The sequence below is a fragment of the Oncorhynchus clarkii genome, chromosome 13 (genome assembly GCF_045791955.1).
Source record: "Oncorhynchus clarkii lewisi isolate Uvic-CL-2024 chromosome 13, UVic_Ocla_1.0, whole genome shotgun sequence".
NCBI classification, from domain to species: Eukaryota; Metazoa; Chordata; class Actinopteri; order Salmoniformes; family Salmonidae; genus Oncorhynchus; species Oncorhynchus clarkii.
Window position 1 is genome coordinate 35,843,919 of NC_092159.1, and position 23,967 is coordinate 35,867,885.

General features: G+C 43.1%; 1 protein-coding gene across 2 annotated transcripts; it reads right to left on the reverse strand.

Moving 5' to 3' along the window:
* Positions 1–2,867: 2,867 nt before the first annotated feature.
* LOC139364590 (chromobox protein homolog 1-like) lies at positions 2,868–23,967 on the reverse strand. Of its 2 annotated transcripts, none has more exons than XM_071101460.1 (6): positions 23,720–23,967; positions 21,573–21,725; positions 17,581–17,749; positions 6,113–6,296; positions 5,913–6,007; positions 2,868–5,760 (listed from the first exon to the last, which is right to left on the reverse strand). In XM_071101460.1, exons 2-6 carry the CDS (start codon positions 21,673–21,675, stop codon positions 5,616–5,618), a joined length of 696 nt encoding a protein of 231 aa, XP_070957561.1. In that variant the 5' UTR covers positions 21,676–21,725; positions 23,720–23,967; the 3' UTR covers positions 2,868–5,615. The 2 variants fall into 2 exon arrangements, with proteins under 2 accessions (XP_070957561.1, XP_070957562.1); XM_071101461.1 differs by lacking the exon at positions 23,720–23,967 and adding an exon at positions 23,389–23,648 and having other exon boundaries at positions 4,093–5,760.

The window sequence follows — 23,967 nt, forward strand, 5'->3', positions numbered from 1 at the left end:
AACACCTTGGATAGATTTACTTTACAGACCACCATAAAACCGTTGTATTTACTTTGAATCACAATATAGACTACCTAAGGGCCCGTCATCTGCATTTAAAACAGGGATTTAGTAAAACAGAAGTGCACGTGCATAGACCAGGGCATTCTCCTGTTCCTGGAGAGCTACTGTCAGGTACAGTTGAAGTCGGAAGTTTACATACACCTTAGCCAAATACATTTAAACTCCGTTTTTCACAATTCCCGACATGTAATCCCAGTAAAAATGTCCTGTCTTAGTTCGGTTAGAATCACCACCTTATTTTAAGAATGTGAAATGTCATAATAATAGCAGAAATAATTATTTATTTCAGCTTTTATTAATTTCATCGCATTCCCAGTGGGTCAGAAGTTTACATACACTCAATTAGTATTTGGTAGCATTGCCTTTAAATGGTTTAACTTGGGTCAAACATTTCAGGCAGGCTTCCCACAATAAGTTGGGTGAATTTTGCCCCATTCCTCCTGACAGCTGGTGTAACTGAGTCAGGTTTGTAGGCCTCCTTGCTCGCACACACTTTTTCAGTTCTGCCCACACATTTTCTATAGGATTGAGGTCAGGGCTTTGTGATGGCCACTCCAATACCTTGACTTGTTGTCCTTAAGCCATTTTGCCACAACTTTGGAAATATGCTTGGGGTCATTGTCCATTTGGAAGACCAAGCTTTAACTTCCTGAGATGTTGCTTCAATATATCCACATAATTTTCTTTCCTCATGATGCTATCTATTTTGTGAAGTGCACCAGTCCCTCCTGCAGCAAAGCACCCCCACAACATGATGCTGCCACCACTGTGCTTCACGGTTGGGATGGTGTTCTTTGGCTTGCAAGCCTCCCCCTTATTCCTCCAAACATAACGATGGTCATTATGGCCAAACAGTTCTATTTATGTTTCATCAGACCAGAGGACATTTCTCCAAAAAGTACGATCTTTGTCTCCGTGTGCAGTTGCAAACCGTAGTCTGGCTTTTTTTTTATGGCAGTTTTGGAGCAGTGGCTTCTTCCTTGCTGAGCGGCCTTTCATGTTATGTCGAAATAAGACTTGTTTTACTGTGGATATAGATACTTTTGTACCCGTTTCCTCCAGCATCTTCACAAGGTCCTTTGCTGTTGTTCTGGGATTGATTTTCACGCACCAAAGTATGTTCATCTCTAGGAGACAGAACACATCTCCTTCCTGAGCGGTATGACGGCTGCGTGGTCCGATGGTGTTTATACTTGCATACTATTGTTTGTACAGGTGAACGTGGTACCTTCAGGCATTTGGAAATTGTTCCCAAGGATGAACCAGACTTGTGGAGGTCTACAATTTTTTTCTGAGGTCTTGGCTGATTTCTTTTGATTTTCCCATGACGTTAAGCAAGGAGTCACTGAGTTTGAAGGTAGGCCTTGAACTACATCCACAGGTACACCTCCAATTAACTCAAATTATGTCAATTAGCCTATCAGCTTGTAAAGTCACTACATAATCTTCTGGAATTTTCCAACCTGTTTAAAGGCACAGTCAATTTAGTATATGTAAACTTCTGACCCACTGGAATTGTGATACAGTGAATTATAAGTGAAATAAATAAACAATTGTTGGAAAAATTACTTGTGTCATGCACAAAGTTTGTGTCCTAACCCACTTGCCAAAACTATAGTTTGTTAACAAGAAATTTGTGGAGTGGTTGAAAAAAATTGTTTTAATGACTCCAACATAAGTGTATGTAAACTTCCGACTTCAACTGTAGGTTTTCATCAACCCCCGTTTTAATTGACCTGATTCAACTTATCAACCAGCTAATTATTAGAATCAGGTGCGCTAGATTAGGGTTCGAGCAAAAACCTAAAGGATGGTAGTTCTCCAGGAACAGGGTTGGAGAGCCCAGACATGGACACTACATTTTCCTCTGTGTATACCTCTTGGGATAGATTTGGTTGCATTGCAATGAAAATAAAAATGCCATTTGTTTTGTCCATCCCTCATCTTCGCAACCACATTAAAACCATGGGTCTTGACTGAGCCGAACCCTTCCCACCACCTTAATCCAAATCCACGTATTTCCAGTGCAGTTTGACAACAATACCAAACCTCCTAAAAGCCCCAATCACCTCAAGGAAGCCTGTGAATGGTGTGCATGTACTGCACGTGGGAATAGCTCGACAAGAAATAAGGACAGAATGTGGGTGTTATAGTAAATAAAGCTTTCCACCAAAGATTCATCTGTGTGAAAGCCGATCTTTCGCATCTTCATCTCTAGCTTCTTACTTTGTGCCTCTTTTCTGAGGGTGTGTTATCTGGCAGGAAAGTAGATCACACCAATCAATTATTTTTAACCATGGGTACGAAACCACAAACAACTCAGGTTACATAGGTCATACTGGTGCTCCACAACAAAGTTAGTAGCTCCAAACCAGGGTTTCTGTTAGCCGGTAATAAGACGGTTTTTGTCCGATTAAAAAAAGTGAAAAGCCGATAAATAAAATTGACGCTAGCCAATTGTCTGTGAGGAAGAAGGAAAAACATCCCATTGCAAAATAATGCTCTTTAGCTTATTCATTGATGCAAATACATTTGACTGGTCAAGCTTATCTGTCTATAGGTTAATTTGCATAATTAAATTGCTGCATGGGTATTTCTGTTAGTCTTTATGCAGCTTATTTACCACAAGCACACAGATGCAGAGGCTAATTTGAGTGGGGAAAAAAATTGGTCAGACAACGGAGGAGCTGCTGGTAAAGCGTCTGTTTGTTGCTGCTGGAGTGAAACGTGCTTTTATAAATAGTTTTTTGGGGGGGGTTGTATCATTTACACAACATGCTTACCACTTCAAAGTTTGCAAAATATTTTTGGGTGAAACAAACAAGAAATAAGACCAAAAACTGAAAACTTGAGCGTGCATAACTATTCAAAGTCAATACCTTTTGAAGCAATTACAGCTGCAAGTCTCTTGGGGTATGTCTCTATTAGCTGGCCACTGAGCTTTTTGCCCATTCTTCAAGGCAAAACTGCTCTAGCTCCTTCAAGTTGGATGGGTTCCACTGGTGTACAGCAAACTTTAAGTCATACCACAGATTCTTAATTGGATTGAGGTCTGGGCTTTGACTAGGCCATTCCAAGACATTTAGATGTTTCTCCTTAATCCACTTGAGTGTTGCTTTAGCAGTATGCTTAGGGTCATTGTCCTGCTGGAAGGTGAACCTCCGTCCCAGTCTCAAATCTCTGGAAGACAGGTTTCCCTCAAGAATTTCCCTGTATTAAGCGCCATCCATCATTCCTTCAATTCTGAACAGTTTCCGAGTCCCTGCCGTTGAAAATCATCCTCACAGCATGTTGCTGCCACCACCATGCTTCACTGTGGAGATGGTCTTCTCAGGGTGATGGGAGGTATTGGGTTTGCGCCAGACATAGCATTTTTCCTTGATGGCCAAAAAGCTCAATTTTAGTCTCATCTGACCAGAGTACCTTCTTCCGTATGTTTGGAGACTCTCCCACATGCCTTTTGGCGAACATCAAATGTGTTTGCTTATTTTTTTCTTTAAGCAATGGATTTTTTTCTGGCCACTCTTCCATAAAGCCCAGCTCTGTGGAGTGCACGGCTTAAAGTGGTCCTATGGACAGATACTCCAATCTCCGCTGTGGAGCTTGGCAGCTTTGGTCTCTTTGTTGCCTCGGATTAATGCCCTCCTTGCCTGGTCCGTGAGTTTTGGTAGGTGGCCCTCTCTTGGCAGGTTTGTTGTGGTGCCATATTCTTTCCATTTTTTAATAATGGATTTAATGGTGCTCTGTGGGATGTGTTTTATAACCGGACCCTGATCTGTACTACTCCACAAATTTGTCCCTGACCTGTTTGGAGAGCTTGTTTGGTGGTGCCCCTTGCTTAGTGGTGTTGCAGACTCTGGGGCCTTTCAGAACAGGTGTATATATACAGACACAGATCATGTGACACTTAAATAAAGTCCACCTGTGTGCAATCTAACTAATTATGTGACTTCTGAAGGTAATTGGTTGCACCAGATCTTATTTAGGGGCTTCATAGCAAAGGGGGTGAATACATATGCACACACAACCTTTCAGCTTTTTGTTGTTTGATTTTTTTTTTTTTAAACAAGTAATTTTTTTCATTTCACTTTGCAAATTTGAACTATTTTGTGTATGTCCATTACATGAAATCAAAATACATTTTAATTACAGATTGTAATGCAACAAAATAGGAAAAAAAAACGTCAAGGGGGATTAGTACTTTTGCAAGGCACTGTATGTGAAGAAATAATAGTTTAATCAACATTTTAAGCTAAATGTTCTGATCGGTTGCATCAACTTCATTGCTTGAAGGTTATTCTTATAAAAAAAAATTATGTAGCATAAGCCTACTGGTTGTATGCATTTGGGATCTGTTGTCCCAGAGTCTGTCTGGAGTAGGCCATTTCTTTCTCGCACAGAACGACAAGCTGACCAATAAATAGGTCAAATGTTCTACTATGGGGAATAGTATATTGACATAGCTGAGGAAAAGTAAATGTGGACAGTTATTCTAACCTCTTCAAAGTGCGCATCGGAATTCGGTAAGGACGCACGCTGTTGCGTCCTCGATTTGCACGTTCTTTTAAAACGAATTACCATCATCTAAAATGTGAGCTGTCATTCTGAGCGCCGTGGCTGTACGCCCTAATCAGGTCACGCACACAATGCATATGGGTCGGGAAAATGTCTCAAATGTCTGGTAAATTAAAATGCTGCCAGTCAAATGTTCAGCACCACGTTTTCCTAATGGAAACCCTGCTCCATACCATTGTTCACAACTCTATACACCTCCTATGCGTAACACTTAAAGAACAGGATCTAGGTTAACTCTAGTCTGAACATCCCAAAAAATCTCAAATAAAATCCTTCTTAGATCGCTCTCATAACCAATTAAAACTAACCAAATATAACCACGACTATTTACACATTATATGATAATGATATGGCAAGGGAAGGCAGGTGCCAACACTTTAAACAGGTTTCTTAAAAAGTAGAAAGACAAACAAAAAGCACTGCGAGTTGCTCAATGAGGGATGTGTAGGTACAAGATAATGTTCTGACAAGAAATCAACTTCAACATTTCACGCAAGAAAACTGGAAATTAAGATGGGCTATTTCAATTGAATTAGCTGAGAACTTTTGCTGGGTCGTGTTTTGGAATCTGACCATTCCATTTTGTAAACTCAGCTGCTGTAGTGATACCTCGCTAACTCAAAAGTGTATCTTGACAAAAGCTTTTTAGAGGCGAAACTACAGTATGAGGAGCTGGTGATTTTGAAGCAAATTCAGTGCTCAGGGACTGAAAACTACTTATCCCATGAATCTAGCTGATGAGACCCAAAAGTGAGGCCTGATAAAGTGATCTTGAGACTTAGGGGTTGTATTTACCCATGCCCCCCCCCCACCTCCTTGCCAAGTCTTATCATCCCTACCCATCTGTCAACCTCTGTTTTAGTTGTAACAGTCCGGGTTTGCAGAAAGGTTTTGAAATAAATCAGCTTCTCTATCCCACACCCTCCACTCTAAACCCCACCCTCTGTACCCCCTTCCCGTTCATCCTGGACCTGTGGCTAGTTCTTATCATCCTTCTTCTCTTCCTCCTCGGTGGGGTAGGAGTGCCATGTCAGACGCTCCTCATAGAAGGAGATGACCACCTGTGGACATTTAATGTTGGCCTCCTTGGCCGGCACCAGGTCAGCCTCATCACTGTTCTTCCTGTGGAGACAGAATTTAAGGGTGAAGCCACTTCAATCAGTTATGTCCCACTTTTTTGGAGGGGACAACTAGTATTTGACCAATCTTCCACTCTCGCATCGCAGTACCGTATAGCGAAAAGTGTCAAAATCCCAATGCAGCCCAGAACTCACCATTTCATGAGGAACATCAGCTCTCCACTGGAGTCCGTGGCTCCAATGATCCGTTCGGGGTCAAGACCACGAGCGAAGCCTCTGGGCTTCTCTACCTGAAAGAGTGATGGATAAGGAGAGAAGGTTCAGTACAGGGCCACATTCACGGTCTACAGTATCAGGCATGTTCTTTAATATTGACACCAAGTACAGGCTCTAACCTCATCTTTCCTCTTCTTGGGCCTGCCTTCTTCACCCCCTGCCTCTGTGTCAGACTCGCCAGCTTTCCTCTTGCCACCAGACTCTTTCTTGCAACTTTCTTTTTTGTTATGATGATTCTGCATGTACTCCGCAATCAGGTCAGGGCAATCCAGGTTGTCCTGCGGTTCCCATGTATTGTCCTCACTGTGGTAAACAAATACAGGTTAAAAAGGCTACAACAGCTTGAATTTCCAAACTAAGACTACCTGTAAAAGGACCATTTATACCTGGGCTCCAACCATCAGATGATTTGGTTCCAAACCCCCCAGAACCAACTGATCGAAGGTTCCCCAGCCCAGGGACCACCTAACAATTGAGATAATTCCAACGTGGTCGTAATAGCACATGGGGGGTGGGGGGGGGGGGGGTGCAGGGCCCGATGTGGCAGGACTACCACCGCAACACTGGAAGATGAAGTAGCAAAACAGACAGATGCCAAATATACATCAGCCGAAGACCAAGCAAGTGCCATCTCTGTGTCACCATGGATCAGAAAAAGATGGAAATGTTTGCAATGGCTACTGACTCTTTGTAAAAAGACGAGAGCAACCAACGAGAGCAACAACAAACAAACAAAGGAAAGAAGAAGAAGAAGAAAGAACTTGACCCAAGGTCAAGTTTTGTGATTTCACTCAATGTTTCAAATAATCCTAGAATTACGTTATCAGGCCTTGGCAGACTTTTTATTTAACTAGGCAAGTCAGTTAAGAATGAATTATTATTTACAATGACGGCCTAACCCGGCCAAACCCTAAACCGGATGACGCTGGGACAATTGTGCGCAGCCCTATGGGACTCCCAATCACGGCTGGTTGTGATACCACCTGGAATCGAACCAGGGTCTGTAGTGATGCCTTTAGCACTGAGATGCAGTGGTCTTACTGCGCCACTCGGGAGACCAAATGACATAAGAAATGTCCAAATGGCATACATACTGAACAAATTATAGATCACTATGTTAAGCCCTGAATCAACCTAGAAGATCTATTTGTCATGTTTGATCATAGGAAGTAAGAATTTCTCGTTGATGTTGATTCAGCATGTCCATTTCAAAACGGGAAGTCCTTATGGATACGCAATGGACACTGTCAACTTGCAGAAGAGCATGTTCACACTGACAATATAGCATATGTGTAATGGACACTGTCCAATCGCTCGTTGGTGTTGATTTCAGCTGTCCATTTGGTGATATTAAATCCCTTATTTGTACATTTCCAATTGTACCATCACGAATTGGACATGCTGCAGAAATGCCCAATTGACTGGCTTGTTGAATTAGGCATGGCCGAGCAGTGATAGTGGTTCCTCTCCATCGCTTGTTGGTGTTGATTTCTGCCTCTTCATTTGGTGATGGTAAACCCCTCAGTAAATCCCTCATTAAGATGGCGTAGCAGTCGGAAGTGTGTTTTGTCTTGTCCCATCATATCCCGTTGTAAATATAGTTTTCCTTGTATTATTTCATTTATATTTTAATCTCACTTTCCATCAACAGACTGAGTATACTCTCCTGCAACCCACCTCACCCAATGTAGTATGGATCTGCTATTTTTATACTTTAGAACCAGAACCCCCATCAGAGGCTAGCCAGCTAACTAGCTACAAGCTACTGGTCAGTTAGCCACAGCTAGCGGTCTTCACCTTCAACGTCTCTGTCCCGAAGAAAGCATGTTAGCCTTGAGCTAGCCTCTAGCTAGGCCCAGCTTGCCTCTAGCTAGGCCCATGGGGCGGGAAGTAGCCTAGTGGTTAGAGCGCTGGACTAGTAACCGAAAGGTTGCAAGATCGAATCCCCAGGCTGACAAGGTAAAAATCTGTCGTTCTGCCCCTGAACAAGGCAGTTAACCCACTGTTCCTAGGCCGTCATTGAAAATAAGAATTTGTTCTTAATTTAAAAAATAAAAATCTCCCTGCTTGCCGAAGAGGTCCACCAGCTAATTCATAGACTACAATACCTCTTTTGCCAATTGGCCCTTTACTGCCGACACGGAGCTCCGCCGACCCATCACGACTGGTCTGCTGACGTAATCGTCCGAGGTGGTTTCAACAGGCTCTACCGTTGTGACATTGCCAAAGGCCCGTCTGCTAGCCTCGGCCCGCTAGCTGTCTGAATCGCCGTGTCTCAGGCTCGCCTAGCGTAGTAGCGACTAATTGAATCACCTATTGCTTCTCATTGGACCCTATGATCACTCTGTGACACATGCCTCGCCCTAATGTCAATATGCCTTGTCTATTCCTGTTTTGGTTAGTGATTGTCTTATTTTACTGTAGAGCCCCCAGCCCTGCCCAATGCCTTAGATAGCCTTTTTGTCCCACCCCCCCACACATGCAGTGACCTCACCTGGCTTATCTGGTGCCTAGGTTTACTCAATGCCTAGGTTTAACTCCACTGTACTTACATCCTACCATACCCTTGTCTGTACATTAAATCTATTATTCCGCACCCAGAAATCTGCTCATTTTACTCCCTGTTCCGAACGCACTAAACGACCAGTTCATATAGCCTTTAGGTAGAGGTTAACCCAGGCCCTGCAGCCCCCAGCACCAGTCCCATTCCCCAGGTGCTCTCATTTGTTGACTTCTGTAATCGCAAAAGCCTTGGTTTCATGCATGTTAACATCAGAAGCATCCTCCCTATGTTTGTTTTATTCACTGCTTTAGCACACTCCACCAACTCGGATGTCCTAGCTGTGTCTGAATCCTGGCTTAGGAAGGCCATAAAAAATCCAGAAATTTCCACCCCCAACTACAATTTTTTCCAACAAGATAGAACTGCCAAAGGGGGCGGAGTTGCAATCTACTGCAGATATAGCCTGCAGAGTTCTGTCATACTATCCAGGTCTGTGCCCAAAGAATTCAAGCTTCTACTTTTAAAAATCCACCATTCCAGAAAGTAGTCTCCCACCGTTGCCGCTTGTTATAGACTCCCCTCAGCCCCAAGCTGTGCCCTGGACAGCACATGTGAATTGATTTCCCCCCATCTATCTTCAGAGTTTGTACCGTTAGATGACCTAAACTGGGATATGCTTAACACCCCGGCCGTCCAAAACCTAAGCTAGATGCCCTCAATCTCACACAAATGATCAAGGAACCTACCAGGTACAACCCTAAATCCGTAACCATGGGCACCCACATAGATATCATCCTGCCCAACTTGCCCTCTAAATACATCTCTGCCGTCTTCAAGCAGGATCTCAGCAATCACTGCCTGCATCCGTAATGGGTCTGCAGTCAAACGACCAACCCTCAGCACTGTCAAACACTCCCTAAATCACTTCAGCGAGAAGGCATTTCCAAATCGACCTGGCCTGGGTATCCTGGAAGGATATTGACCTCATCCCATCAGTAGAGGATGCCTGGTTGCTCTTCAAAAGTGCTTTCCTCACCATCTTAAATAAGCATGTAGAACAAAGAACAGATATAGCCCTTGGTTTACCCGACTTGACAGCACGTGACCAGTACAGAAACATCCTGTTGCATTCTGCATTAGCATCGAATAGCCCCCGCGATATGCAACTTTTCAGGGAAGTCACAAACCAATATACACAGTCAGTTAGGAACGCTAAGGCTAGCCTTTTCAAACAGCAATTTGCATCCTGTTGCACTAATTCCAGAAAGTTTTGGAACACTGAAGTCCATGGAGAATAAGAGCGCCTCCTCCCAGCTGCCCACTGCACTGAGGACAGGAGACACTGTCACCACCGATAAATCTACGATAATCGATCATTTCAATAAGCATTTTTCTGGGGCTGGCCATGCATTCAGCCTGGCTACCCATATCCCGGGCAACAGCTCTAAACCCCCCTGCAGCAACTTGTCCAAGCACCCCCCCCCCACCTAAATCCAGATAGCTGATGTTCTGAAAGAGCTGCAAAATCTGGATCCATACAAATCAGCTGGGATAGACAATCTGGTCCTCTCTTTCTAAAATAATGTGCCGAAATTTTTGCAACCCCTATTACTAGCCTATTCAACCTCTTTCGTATCGTCTGAGATCCCCATAGATTAGAAATCTGCTGCGGTCATCCCCCTCTTCAAAGGGCGAGGCACTAGACGCAAACTGTTATAGACCTATATCCATCCTGCTCTGCCTTTCTAAAATCTTCGAAAGCCAAGCCAACAAAACTTCCCACTGTACCTTCTCCACTATACAATCTGGCTTCCGAGCTGGTCATGGGTGCACCTCAGACACGCTCAAGGTCCTAAACGATATCATAAGCACCATCAATAAAAGACAGTACTGTACAGCCGTCTTCATCGACCTGGCCAAGGCTTTCGACTCTGTCAATCACTGCATTCTTATCGACAAACTCAATTGCCTTAGCTTCTAAAATGACTGCTTCGCCTGGTTCACCAACTACTTCTCAGATAGAGTTCAGTGTGTCAAATCGGAGGGCCTGTTCTCCAGACCTCTGGCAGTCTCTATGGGGGTGGCACAAGGTTCAATTCTCGGGCCGAATCTTTTCTCTGTATAGATCAATGATGTCTCTCTTGCTGCGGGCGATTCTCTGATCCACCTCTACGCAGACGACACCATTCTGTATACATCTGGCCCTTCTTTGGACACTGTGCAAACAAACCTCCAAACAAGTTTCAATGCCATACAACACTCCTTCCGTGGCCTCCAACTGTTTTTAAATGCTAGTAAAACTAAATGCATATACATACTACACACCACTGAGACCTGTATGCTCTCGTTGGCTGGCCCTCACTACATATTTATCGCCAAACCCACTCCAGGCTCCAGGTCACCTATTAGTCTCTGCTAGGTAAAGCCTCGCCTTATCTCAGCTCAGCTCATGGGTCACCATAGCAACACCCACCCGTAACACACGCTCCAGCAGGTATATTTCACTGGTCATCCAAAGCCAACACTTGTTATTGCCGCCTTTCCTTCCAGTTCTCTGCTGCCAATGACTGGAACGAATTGCAAAAATATCTCCCTCTAACTTTAAGCATCAGCTGTCAGAGCAGCTTACTGTACAGAGATCACTGTACCTGTACACAGCCAATCTGTAAATAGCACACCAAACTACCTCATCCCCATAATGTTATTTATCTTCTTGCTCTTTTGCACCCCAGTATCTCTGCTTGCACATCATCATCATCATCTGCACATATATCACTCCAGTGTTAATGCTAAATTGTAATTATTTCACCTCTATGGCCTATTTGCCTTACCTTCCTAATCTTCTACATTTCAACACACTGTACATAGATTTTTCTATTGTGTTAATGACTGTATGCTTGTTTGTGTAACTCTGTAGTTTTTTTGTCGCACTGCTTTGCTTTATATTGGCCGGGTTGCAGTTGTAAATGAGAACTTGTTCTCAACTGGCCTACCTGGTTAAAAAAGAAAAATGGAAATGTACACTGTCCATTTGCAATATAAAATGTACAATACCAATATATTATACTGCCATCAGGTCAGCCATCAGTCAATAATATATCATACCGACACCAAACTCACTTTGTCCAACTCTTTTAAAAGCCAACTATCACATATTTCAGAGTCGGCCCACAATTCACAGCGCCTCCTGTTAAAATATATATATTTTTTAAACGTCAAAAACAGTTACATTCAAGCTGCAGGTGCAGTTCTGACATTATGTGCCTAGGCCTAGCTGAGGCGACCCCGAATCCCGGGTTTCGGCTCGATAGGTCATTCGGAGACTGAGCAGCGACCTTAATTAGTTTTGAAAATTCACTTTTTTCCCGAGCATTGCTACGGGGTCCCTGAGAACTATCGGACAGAAACTTTAGGGTCCGTCTCTATGAGCCGAGGCAGTTTCAATGCGCCTAGTCTTGTGATTCTGGGACTTTTCTAAATGTCGTCACTTTCGCAACGTTAAAACTTCAATTAATTTAAGTTATTGCAAATGGAGGAGGCTGTTTCTCGGCTTGAGAACCTTCTAGAGCCACATAACTCACTGTGCTGGATTTTCTTGGCACACAGCCAAGACAACGCAAGCATAGCTTCGGGGCAAGTCTCTGAATGTCCTTGAGTGGCCCAGCAAGAACTTGGACTTGAACTCAATTGAACATCTCTTGAGACCTGAAAATGGTGCATGAGGAGATGGCTCTCTCCTAAGGAATGGTGCTATTGTGTGTTCTCACATTATTTGTAACTGATTTTGTACGTAATGTTTCTGCAACTCTCTCTTATGACCAGAAAGAGCTTCTGGATATCAGGACAGCGATTACACACCTCGTACTGGAAGAAGATTTTCTCTTTAACGAGTCGACACAAAGGACTTACTTCACACACCCGACAAGGCCCTCATCCTAATCATTCGCAGGAGAAAGACTGAGATATCAGTGAAGTAGGTCGGGGTGCCTTGTAAGGATCCGACGGTGAGTGGGTAATCTGCCTTTACCATCAGTCCTATTAGCCAACATTCAGTCATTGGATAATAAAATAGATGAACTACGATCACGTATACCCTACGAAGGAGACATTAAAAACTGCAACGTCCTAAGTTTCACCGAGTCGTGGCTGAACGACGACATAACTTACAGCTGGCGGGTTTTACGCTGCATCAGCAAGATAGAACAGCCGCCTCTGGTAAGGCAAGGGGTGGCAGTCTATGTATATTTTAAACAACAGCTGGTGCACGAAATCTAATAGTAAGGAAGTCCCGAGGTTTTGCTCGCCTGAGGTAGAGTATCTCATGAAAAGCTGTAGACCACACTATCTACCAAGAGAGTTCTCATCTATATTCTTTGTAGTTGTCTATTCACCACCACAAACCAATGCTATGACTAAGACCACACAATGAGCTGTATAAGGCCATAAGCAAACAGAAAAACTCTCACCGAGAAGGCGGCGCTCCTATTGGCCGGGGACTAACCAGTTGCATCTCTAGGGGCGCTATTTCATTTTTGGATAAAAAACGTTCCCGTTTTAAGCGCGATATTTTGTCACGAAAAGATGCTCGATTATGCATATTCTATACAGTTTTGGAAAGAAAACACTCTGAAGTTTCAGAATCTGCAAAGATTTTGTCTGTAAGTGCCCCAGAACTCATTCTACAGGCGAAACCAAGATGATACGTCAAACAGGAAATGAGCAGAATTTCTGAAGCTCTGTTTTCTAATGTCTCCTTATATGGCTGTGAATGCGACAGGAATAAGCTTAGACCTTCTGCCGTTTCCCCAAGATGTCGGCAGCATTGTGACGTATTTGTAGGCATATCATTGGAAGATTGACCATAAGAGACTACATTTTCCAAGTGTCCGCCTGGTGTCCTGCGTCGAAACTGGTGCGCAAAGCCAGGTGCAAGTATTTTTCCATTTGATTGAGAGGAGAAACCATGCTTCCATGAACGATATATCATCGAAGAGATATGTGAAAAACACCTTGAGGATTGATTCTAAACAACGTTTGCCATGTTTTCAGTCGATATTATGGAGTTAATTTGGAAAAAATTTCGCGTTTTGAGGACTGAATTTTCTGGTTTTTTTGGTAGCCAAATGTGATGTACAAAACGGAGCTATTTCTAATACACAAAGAATCTTTTTGGAAAAACTGAGCATTTGCTATCTAACTGAGAGTCTCCTCATTGAAAACATCCGAAGTTCTTCAAAGGTAAATTATTTTATTTGAAGGCTTTTATGTTTTTGTTGAAATGTTGCGTGCTGGATGCTAACGCTAATGCTAATGCTAAATGCTACGCTAGCTAGCTACTTTTACACAAATGATTGTTTTCCTATGGTTGAGAAGCATATTTTGAAAATCTGAGATGACAGTGTTGTTTACAAAAGGCTAAGCTTGAGAGATGGCATATTTATTTCATTTGCGATTTTCATGAATAGTTAACGTTGCGTTATGGTAATGAGCTTGAGTCTGTATTCACGATCCCGGATCCGGGATGGGGAGATCAGAAAGGTTAACGCAGGGAAACTTAAATCTGATTTACCTAATTTCTACCAGCATGTAAAATGTGCAACCAGAGGGAAACACATCTAGACCACCTTTACTCTAAACACAGACGCATATAAAGCACTCACTCGCCCACCATTTGTCAAATCTGACCACAATTCTACCCTCCTGATTCCTGCTTTCAAAAACGAAAGCAGGTAGCTCCAGTCACTCAGTAAATTCAAAAAAAAAAAACAGGTCAGATCAAGCAGATGCTAAGCTACAGGACCGTTTTGCTTGCAGACTGGAATATGTTTCCCAGGATTCTTCCTATGCCATTAAGGACATCAGTCGCCACATCAGTCACTTGCTTCATCAATAAGCCCATCGATGACGTCGTCCCCACAGTGACTGTACGTACATACCCCAACCAGAAGCCATGGATTACAGGCAACTGTTGTGGCAGAATCAGAATTCTTTAGGTAACATTGATAAATAATATGTTTTATCAATGTTCATATGTATGCTTATGTGGAAAAAGTTACTTTTGGCCCAGAGAAGGGAGAGGTCAGGTTTGTCTTATATGTGAATGTGTCTAACTATTCCTAAACCATGTGAAGGGATGGTGTGATTAATGGGGAACCAGTTAGTTGGCTCCACAATGTCTGTGTGCCAGTCACTCCTCTCATTAGATTTTGTCCAAGAGGGGTTGTATTTTTGATGGGAGTATCTAGATTTGACAATTGATATATGCCATTGGATGAGGTAATGTTTTGGTCCTAAGTGGTACCAAGAACGAGATAAGAACTTCGTTTAGGAGACCAAACTGAACAATAATTTATAGCTAATGCTATCTAGCTATGGGATCGTCCTTTTTCAAGTAAAAGGTTCTTTGTGTAATGTTCCTAATATCTGTTATTTGTCATGTGAGTTGAGATGGGTGTGTCTTGGCTATAAATGATACTAAGAACTGTTTTGTAAGCACTCTCAGTGAATTCATTTATAGACACTGAATTGATCTGAGTCAAACAGGGCTATGGTGAAGCTCAAATAATTAAATATGGACTTTATAATATACTTGTGTGTGGTTTGCTCTTTCATGATTTGGTAATACAGGAAATTTCCACAACACAACATCCACACTAAGCTAAAGGGTAGAGCTGCCGCTTTCAAGGAGTGGGACTCGAACCTGGAAGCTTATAAGAAATCCCGCTATGCCCTCCTACAAAACAGGCAAAAGCATCAATACAGAACTAAGATTGAATGGTACCACACCGGCTCCGACACTTTCCGGATGTGGCAGGGCACGCAAACTATTACAGACTAAAAAAGGGAAGTACAGCCGCAAGCTGCTCAGTGACACCAGCCGAGCTAAATTACTTCTATGCTCGCTTCGAGGCAAGCAACACTGAAACATGCATGAGAGCATCAGCTGTTCTGGACAACTGTGTGATAACACTCTCTGTAGCCGATGTGAGTAAGACCTTTAATTAAACAGGTCAACATTCACAAGGCCGCAGGGCCAGACGGGTTACGGATGTGTACGCCGAGCATGCACTGACCAACTTGCAAGTGTCTTCACTGACATTTTCAACCTGTCCCTGACCAAGTCTGTAAGATCAACATGTTTCAAACAGACCACCATAGTCCCTGTGCCCAATAACACTAAGGGAACCTGCCTATATTATTACCGACCCGTAGCACTCACATCTGTAGCCACGGTGTGCTTGAAAGGCTGGTCATGGCTCACAACACCATTATCCCAGAAACCCTAGACCCACCCCAATTTGCATACCGCCACAACAGATCCACAGATGATGCAATCTCTATTGCTCTTCATAATGCCCTTACGCACCTGGACAAAAGGCATTCAACACCATAGTGCCCTCAAAGCTCATCACGAAGCTAAGGACCCTGGGACTAAACACCTCTCTCTGCAACTGGATCCTGGACTTCCTGACAGGCTGCCTCCAGGTGGTAAGGGTAGGTAACAACACAACTGCCACGCTGATCCTCAACACAGGGGCCCCTCAGTGGTGCGTGCTTAGTCCCCTCCTGTACTCCCTCTTCACTCATGACTGCACGGCCAGGCACGAATCCAACACCATCATTAAGTTTTCCGATGACACAACAGCTAACGATGAGACAGCCTATAAGGAAGTCAGGGACCTGGCCATGTGGTGCCAGGACAACATCCTCTCCCTCAATGTGATCAAGACAAAGGAGATGATTGTGTACTACTGGAAAAAGGAGGACCGAGAATGTCCCCATTCTCATCGACGGGGCTGAAGTGGAGCAGGTTGAGAGCTTCAAGTTCCTTGGTGTCAAACACACCAAGACAGTCGTGAAGAGGGCACAACAAAGCCTATTCCCACTCAGGAGACTGAAGAGACTTCAAAAGGTTATACAGCTTCACCATCGAGAACATCCTGACTGGTATGACAACTTCTCAGCCTCGACCGCAAGGCACTACAGAGGGTAGTGCAAACGGCCCAGTATACAAGTGGGGCCAATATTCCTGCCATCTAGAACCTCTATACCAGGCGGTGTCAGAGGAAGAACCTAAAAATTGTCAAAGACTCCAGCCACCCTAGTCATAGACTTCTCTCTGCTACCACACAGCAAGCGGTACCGGAGCACCAAGTCTAGGTCCAAAAGGCTTAACAGCTTCTACCCCCCAAGCCATAAGACTCCTGAACAGCTAATCAAATGGCTTCCCAGACTATCTGCATTGCCACCCGCCTCATCTTTTACACTGCTGCTACTCTGTTAATTATCTATTCAGAGTCATTTTAACTCTACCTACATGTACATACTACCTTAATTACCTCGACTAACCGGTACCCCCTATATATAGCCTCGCCACTGTTATTTTACCGCTGCTCTTTGATTATTTGTTATTTTTTACTCAACACTTATTTTTCTGAAAACTGCATTGTTGGTTAAGGGCTTGTATGTAAGCATTTCACTGCGTTGTATTCGGCGCATTTGACAAATAAATATTTGGTTTGAAATAGCTGTGCAGCAACGCTCCCCATCTAACCTGACAGAGCTTGAGAGGATCTGCAGAGAGGAGGTTTTTTTTAATCAAATGTGCAAAATAAAAAAGCTATTTGTCATTATGAGGTATTATGTGCAGATTGATGTGGGACATTTTTTATTTATATCCATTTTAGAGTAAGGCTGAAACGTAACAAAATGTGGAAAAAGTCAAAGGGTCTGAATACTTTCCAAATGCACTGTACTTGCCAACCACTGGCAAGTGTTCCACACCACCACTTGTCACAAGCCAGAGACATTGGAGACCATTGTAGACCTTGCACAACATGCTCTGTGAGGAAAATGGCGACCAATACGTCCGACCTGTTGCAGATCAGGAGGGCCCAGGTTTTTTTTTTTTACAACTCCTGTTGCATGGCAACAAGACCCCCAGCTTCCCCAAGCGGCACTACCCCATAGGTACCAACAAAGAGATGCAAAATTATAATAAAAAAATGTATACAGGATTGTATGTAATGTATGATCATTTCATTTCTGTGACTGTAGCATTACAAGCATCAAGTCTCAACTCACTCGGAGAAGCCTTTCCATTTGAGCAGAAACTCCACGCGTCCCTTTACCACCCGTCGGTCCAGCACCTTCTCCACCACATATTCCTCCTCCTCTACCACCTCCTCCACCTTCTTCTTGGTCTGTTTCTTCCCTGCTGTTGCTGCCAACTTGACCTCTTCCTTCGGGGGCTCTGGTGAAGGGAAGGAGTGCAGAACAGTTTGGTTAGACTCCAAAGACTTTGTTCACAGCTATAAAGCCCCAATGATTATGGGCACACTTCACTATGGTCAGATTACACAGAAGCGATTCGTGACAAAACGTTGGATTCAAGTCCAAATCGAGTCTGTTGGACTTGATTTGCCAATCAAAATGCAAAATTGTGGTCTTTTTCGCAATTAAGCAGCAGTGGCAGAATGGCAACCTTTGTACCTTTTTATCATCAACCCTGTTTGCCAACCCTTTTTTCATTACAGTTCATGGAATTGTAGAGGACTATGTTGAGACGGGCTCTCTGATGTAGGCTTCAGTGTGCCTCAAGATCTCTGGCTCTGAATAACTAGCATCTGGTTGATCCACTTTCAAATTGGGTTTTTGTAAGTCTGTAAGTATAACCAAACCATGGCAATGGGTTTCTGTATTCAAATAGAGATCCTCATGGATTTGTTTTTAGAGGGAGTTAGATGAGCTTGGTATGCTCCTGGGGTAGTTTTAAGGTGTCCGGTATGGGGACTGGACACAATGATTTAACATTTCAAGGACATACACTACCGTTCAAAAGTTTGAGGTCACTTAGAGATGTTCTTATTTTCCATGAAAACATACATGAAATGAGTTGCAAAATGAATAGGAAATATAGTCAAGACGTTGACAAGGTAATAAATAATGATTTTTAATTGAAACAGTGTCCTTCAAACTTTGCTTTCGTCAAAGAATCCTCCATTTGCAGCCATTACAGCCTTGCAGACCTTTGGCATTCTAGTTGTCAATTAGTTGAGGTAATCTGAAGAGAATTCACCCCATGCTTCCTGAAGCACCTTCCACAAGTTGGATCGGCTTGATGGGCACTTCTTACGTACCATACGGTCAAGCTGCTCCCACAACAGCTCAACAGGGTTGAGATCCGGTGACTATGCTGGCCACTCCATTATAGACAGAATACCAGCTGACTGCATCTTCCCTAAATAGTTTTTGCATAGTTTGGAGCTGTGCTTTGGGTCATTGTCCAGTTGTAGGAGGAAATTGGCTCCAATTAAGCGCCGTCCACAGGGTATGGAATGGCAAAATGCAGTGATAACCTTCCTTCTTCAAGATCCCTTTAACCCTGAACAATTGTCCCACTTTACAACCACCAAAGCACCCCCAGACCATCACATTTACTCCAACATGCTTGACTGATAGCATCAAGCAGTCCTCCAGCCTCTGTTCATTTTTTCCACGTCTCACAAATGTTCTTCTTTGTGATCCGAACACCTCAAACTTAGATTTGTCTCTCCACAACACTTTTTTCCAATCTTCCTCTGTCGAGCGTCTGTGTTCTTTTGCCCATCTTAAACTTTTATTTTTATTGGCAAGTCTGAGATATAGCTTTTTCTTTGCAACTATGCCTAGAAGGCCATTATCCCGGAGTCGCCTCTTCACTGTTGACATTGAGACTGGTGTTTTGCGGGTACTATTTAATGAAGCTGCCAGTTGAGGACCTGTGAAGCGTCTGTTTTTCAAACTAGACACTAATGTACTTATCCTCTAGCTCAGTTGTGCACCGGGGCCTCCCATTCCTCTTTCTATTCTGGTTAGAATTTGCGCTGTTCTGTGAAGGGAGTCGTAAACAACGTTGTACGAGATCTTCCGTGTCTTGGAAATTTCTCGCACGGAATAGCCTAGACTGACGAGTTTCAGAATAAAATTATTTGTTTCTGATGTGATGGTTGCTGATAATGGGCCTCTGTACGCCTATGTAGATATTCCATTAATTTAAAAAAGCTGTTTCCAGCTACAATAGTCATTTACAACATTAACCATGTCTACAATGTATTTCTGATCAATTTGATGTTATTTTAAAATGGACAAAATGTCTTGCTTTTCTTTCAAAAACAAGGAAATTTCTAAGTGACCCCATACTTTTGAACGGTAGTGTACATACACCGTCATGGAGAAGGATGCACTATCATTGCTGATTTGAAGCAAAGGATAAGGGGTGCCACACACAGCCAACGAAAGGTTTCGGTCACACTTTATTTGGATATTATCTGTAGAGCATCTACAGACAAACTATCTGTTGATAAGCAACTGCTTGGTGAGGTTAAGGTTGAGAATAAGGGTTAGGGTAAAGGTTAGGGCTACGTTTAGTGTTAGGATAAAGGTTTGGCAGATAATTAGCTGAAATGTTACTGATAGTCTGTAGAGCATCTACAGTTCGACTAGCCAACAAAAAAAAGTGTTACCAATTGTTTTTGAAACTATGGTCCACCTCTAGCGTGGACCATAACATCAAAGGGAGGGTCCGCAGCCTTGAACAAGCCAAGGTCACGACCTATAAGATTCTTGGATATCTGAAAGAGGTTGGACAAGATGGTGTTAAGGATGACGAAAGCAAACAGTCACATGAGTGCATAGTTGACGAATGCGTGTGTGTGTGTGTGTGTGTGTGTAGAGGGTGAACACAGTGCATTACATATTAGGCTTGGGCACTATACCGTATACCGGGGTATTTGGAAAAAACCCATGGGATGGTTTTTCCAATACCGTCAATACTGTTGAAATGTTTTAATAAATTGGAATATTTGTAGCTACTTAAGTAAATACCTGTAATATGTTAGATTTCAGCTGTCACATTATTATGAAGCTTAAGTTAGCCCACAGTCAAGTGATTTGTTTACAAGCACACAAAGACGAGAGAGCGGAGCATTGAGTCACTCACTGTTGTGCAGCATGCGCCAGGTAATCTAATTACAGCATGGAATTCACAGTTAAATGTTTGCCAGCTAGATATCTTATTACTATTAAGTTAACTGTCTAAATGTGCTAAATGCTCTGCAGTTGTGCATTTAGTTTGCTAATTTAGAAGCTAGTTAGCTATCTAGCTAAGTGGTTAGCTTCTTCCAAAATCAAGCATTTGCTTGGTAACAGCAGAGAACCCCCTCTGGGATCAAGAACCTTGCTGGCTAATATTTGTTATTCGCGTGCAGCAAACTGAGTATCATCTTTGAGTTACAAAATGTTTGCAATGGGCTTGTTAGCATTTAGTTAGCATTCTCTATGGAATTTTAGATGTACTTTTTACATTGCTAACCTTCAGATTACCGAGTATCAGTGGTGTTCAGTGCCAGTATTATCTCCCGGTATGGCACAAGGTCTGTATGAAGGTATGACAATCTGGATACTGCCCAAGCCTAGTACATATCCCCCTAATCTTGTCAAGGTGGGCAGCCAAGTAAGAGAGAATCCTTTGGAGGCCCCATAAAAAATATTTGGAGGTAAATCCTCTTCCAGAGCAGAAAAGCTTGAAGAAGAATGATGCAAGCAACATTACATATTCACGAATTGGAGAGAAGGAACGTAGAGGGAATGATCTCAATTGCAGAACCCTCACGTCCTCATCTTCTCAAAACCCATTGGATGAGAAAGCCAGAGGTCCTTCCCCTCTGACCTTGTCCTCCAATGGATTTTGAGAAGGAGACGAGAGAGGACGCGAGGATTATGCAATTTTGAGATCTTCCAGAGGTGATTTCCTGGAGTGGAAAAACTTGAGACTGAAAAGTATTAGCACGTCATCACATAGGGGAAACATATTGACATGGAAAATATCTGAAGTTATCACTTCAAGCCCAAATATATCATACTTTGACTAAAGCGACTGACTTAAATCCTTGTGCAACATCATGGGTAAGCTACGGCATCGTCTTTTACCCCCCCCCAAAAAACGCATTTCCGCTTGCGGACGTTTAAGTTCTGCCGAAGCTGGCCAGTCCACCACCCACCCCCATTGCATTCACAAGACAGAAACAATGGATTACCGTTTGCATTAGTAGAAGGTTGATCTACACCTTCAGTGGTAACACCAGTAGTAACAATGGGGGTCACATCGCTAGGGGGTTCTGTAGCGGTAGGCTCACTCATTTTCAGGCTGGGAGAAGGCAGTGGAACCAGCGGGTTCCTTGTCAACAGAGCTAAACAGGGTGAGAGGGGAGGGGTGTTACTTAGGCATGGGTGATGGGAGAACAGGGGGGGGGGGGGGTCCATGGATCAGAGGCATCAGGGAGATATCACAGAAGGCAGGAGAGAATGACAACGGTAAGATAACCACATGGTATCATCTCTCACAGTCAAATAAATTACTAACGTGTAATGCATGCATACCACGACAGCACAGATGAAACATCTGTCTCATTGTTCTATCGGCTGTGTACATGTGAAGCATCCAGTTTGGCATTTCCGCTCACCACCAAATATGGTGACCAGAGGAAGACCAGTGGTTGGCAGTGGGAGAAGATGGAGGGAGATGGATTTTGGCCGACATTCTGCTTATTTTCTCATCTATAAAACATTTGATCTCAATACAGTTCTGTGACCAAAACTCCATTCTGTTACATACAGAAAAAGTCATATGCGCCTCTTGGAAACGTCTATCTTGGGTTAGTTCTAAAATAATCTTTGGTCAGTACTACATGGTCAGTACTAAAACGCATGGAGCGGCGATATATTATGTTTCTATTAAAAAAGCTGGCATGCATTGTACTGCAAGTCTGCAACTAATACAAACAAATACACAGAAAAGCAAATATTTGACTAGAAGCCCTCTTAGGTTTGTCATCACTACTTCCAGAAATATTTATGACTAGAGAGTCTAAGGGATGGTACACTGTTGGCGTGATTCCCAGAGGAGAGCCCTAGGGGTTGGTACCCATCTTGAATACATGATCTCGGAATGGGGTAGGGATTATAGGAGTTCTTGAACATTCCATTGGGCTGTAGCCTTGATGTGGTGCAGACCAACGCACACCTACTAATATGTTTGGAAAGTTTAAAATGTCAGAAGCACAATCATATCAATCAGACCAGCAATCACGCAGTCAAGCACATCAAATGACATGAGATTCAGCATGAAGGGGTCAAGCTTCAAATCAATTTAGGCACACAATCACTACAAACCACTGGTAGAAAACAAACATGGTGAGAACAAGGGAATGTCTGGGGGGCACACAGACACCCTGATTCTTACCCTATGGAACACACAACACCAAGAAAACGCTTACCCCCACCCCTTCCTAACTCAACATTGGGGTAAGCAGGGGGTAAAGCATCACTATCATACAAACACAAATGTATTCAAAGCATAATTAAATAAGACAACGTTTTTCAGTATCATCAAAATGTTGTGTAGGCTAAACAACGCATTTGAGTGCCAGCTTTGACGTGCAATTCAACAGTTCGTTTCAAAATGTAAGTCATTTCAACAAGGTGATGATTTCTGATTCCATTGCCCTATTGGGGTAGCATTGATTTTAGGTGAACGCTGCAGTTCGCTGGTGGCTACACTGTTCGTATTAACGGGCAATGTCAATCAATGATGTGAATTTAGCCACTTGTAAATCGATGCAAATATATTTGTCTAATAAGCAGTCCTTTCTTTGCTACAGCACGTTTCCTCTCTTTTAGGAGTAACCAATTCGACGAGCCACATTCCTGCCCGAACGGGGGTAATGAAATGTAGCAACCTAAATCGTTTTCCTACTTCAATAATAACGGGCAATAGCGCAGTGCAACGAAGTAAAAGGGTCGAATACAGGGGAAATGTAAAGGGCTACACACAATTCCAATGTATTAACCAACCCGTTCACTATGCCATCAGCCGATCCCGTTTCACATGATGGTGCTAGGGGGTTTCTTCCCCCCCCCCCCCAGAGCTGTCGAGATGGAATGACTAGTCGTCCATGTTGACCTGAATCATAGCACGAGAGCAATCTACACGAACTCGCGCGAAAACAATACCATTGAACACTCAAAACAGAATCCGCATGCAACAATGTAGCAAGATGCACATTGCCGTGTCAATATATTGGGCCTATCGAGATATGTTTATCACCCACTGTGCATAATACAAGGTTAACGCTGGGGGGACCACTAAAGAGCAAAGGCGATGGTGAAGTAACTAGCCACTTACCTTTACAGAGATTTGACTCTAATGAATGAATTGTCGTAAATGTAGTTATTTTTATCAAATGAAAACCAGTATTACACCAATGGTTTGTCTAAAAAAATATATAGATGTTGTGCTTATCTTATGTAAAGATCAGCTTGTAATATATTTTAAAAGGACACTTCTCGTTTTTGCGTAAAGCTACAGACAATAGCCATCCAGTGCCTCCCTCGTACCCGCCAACTCCTGCGAAGCGTGGCTACGCAACGTGT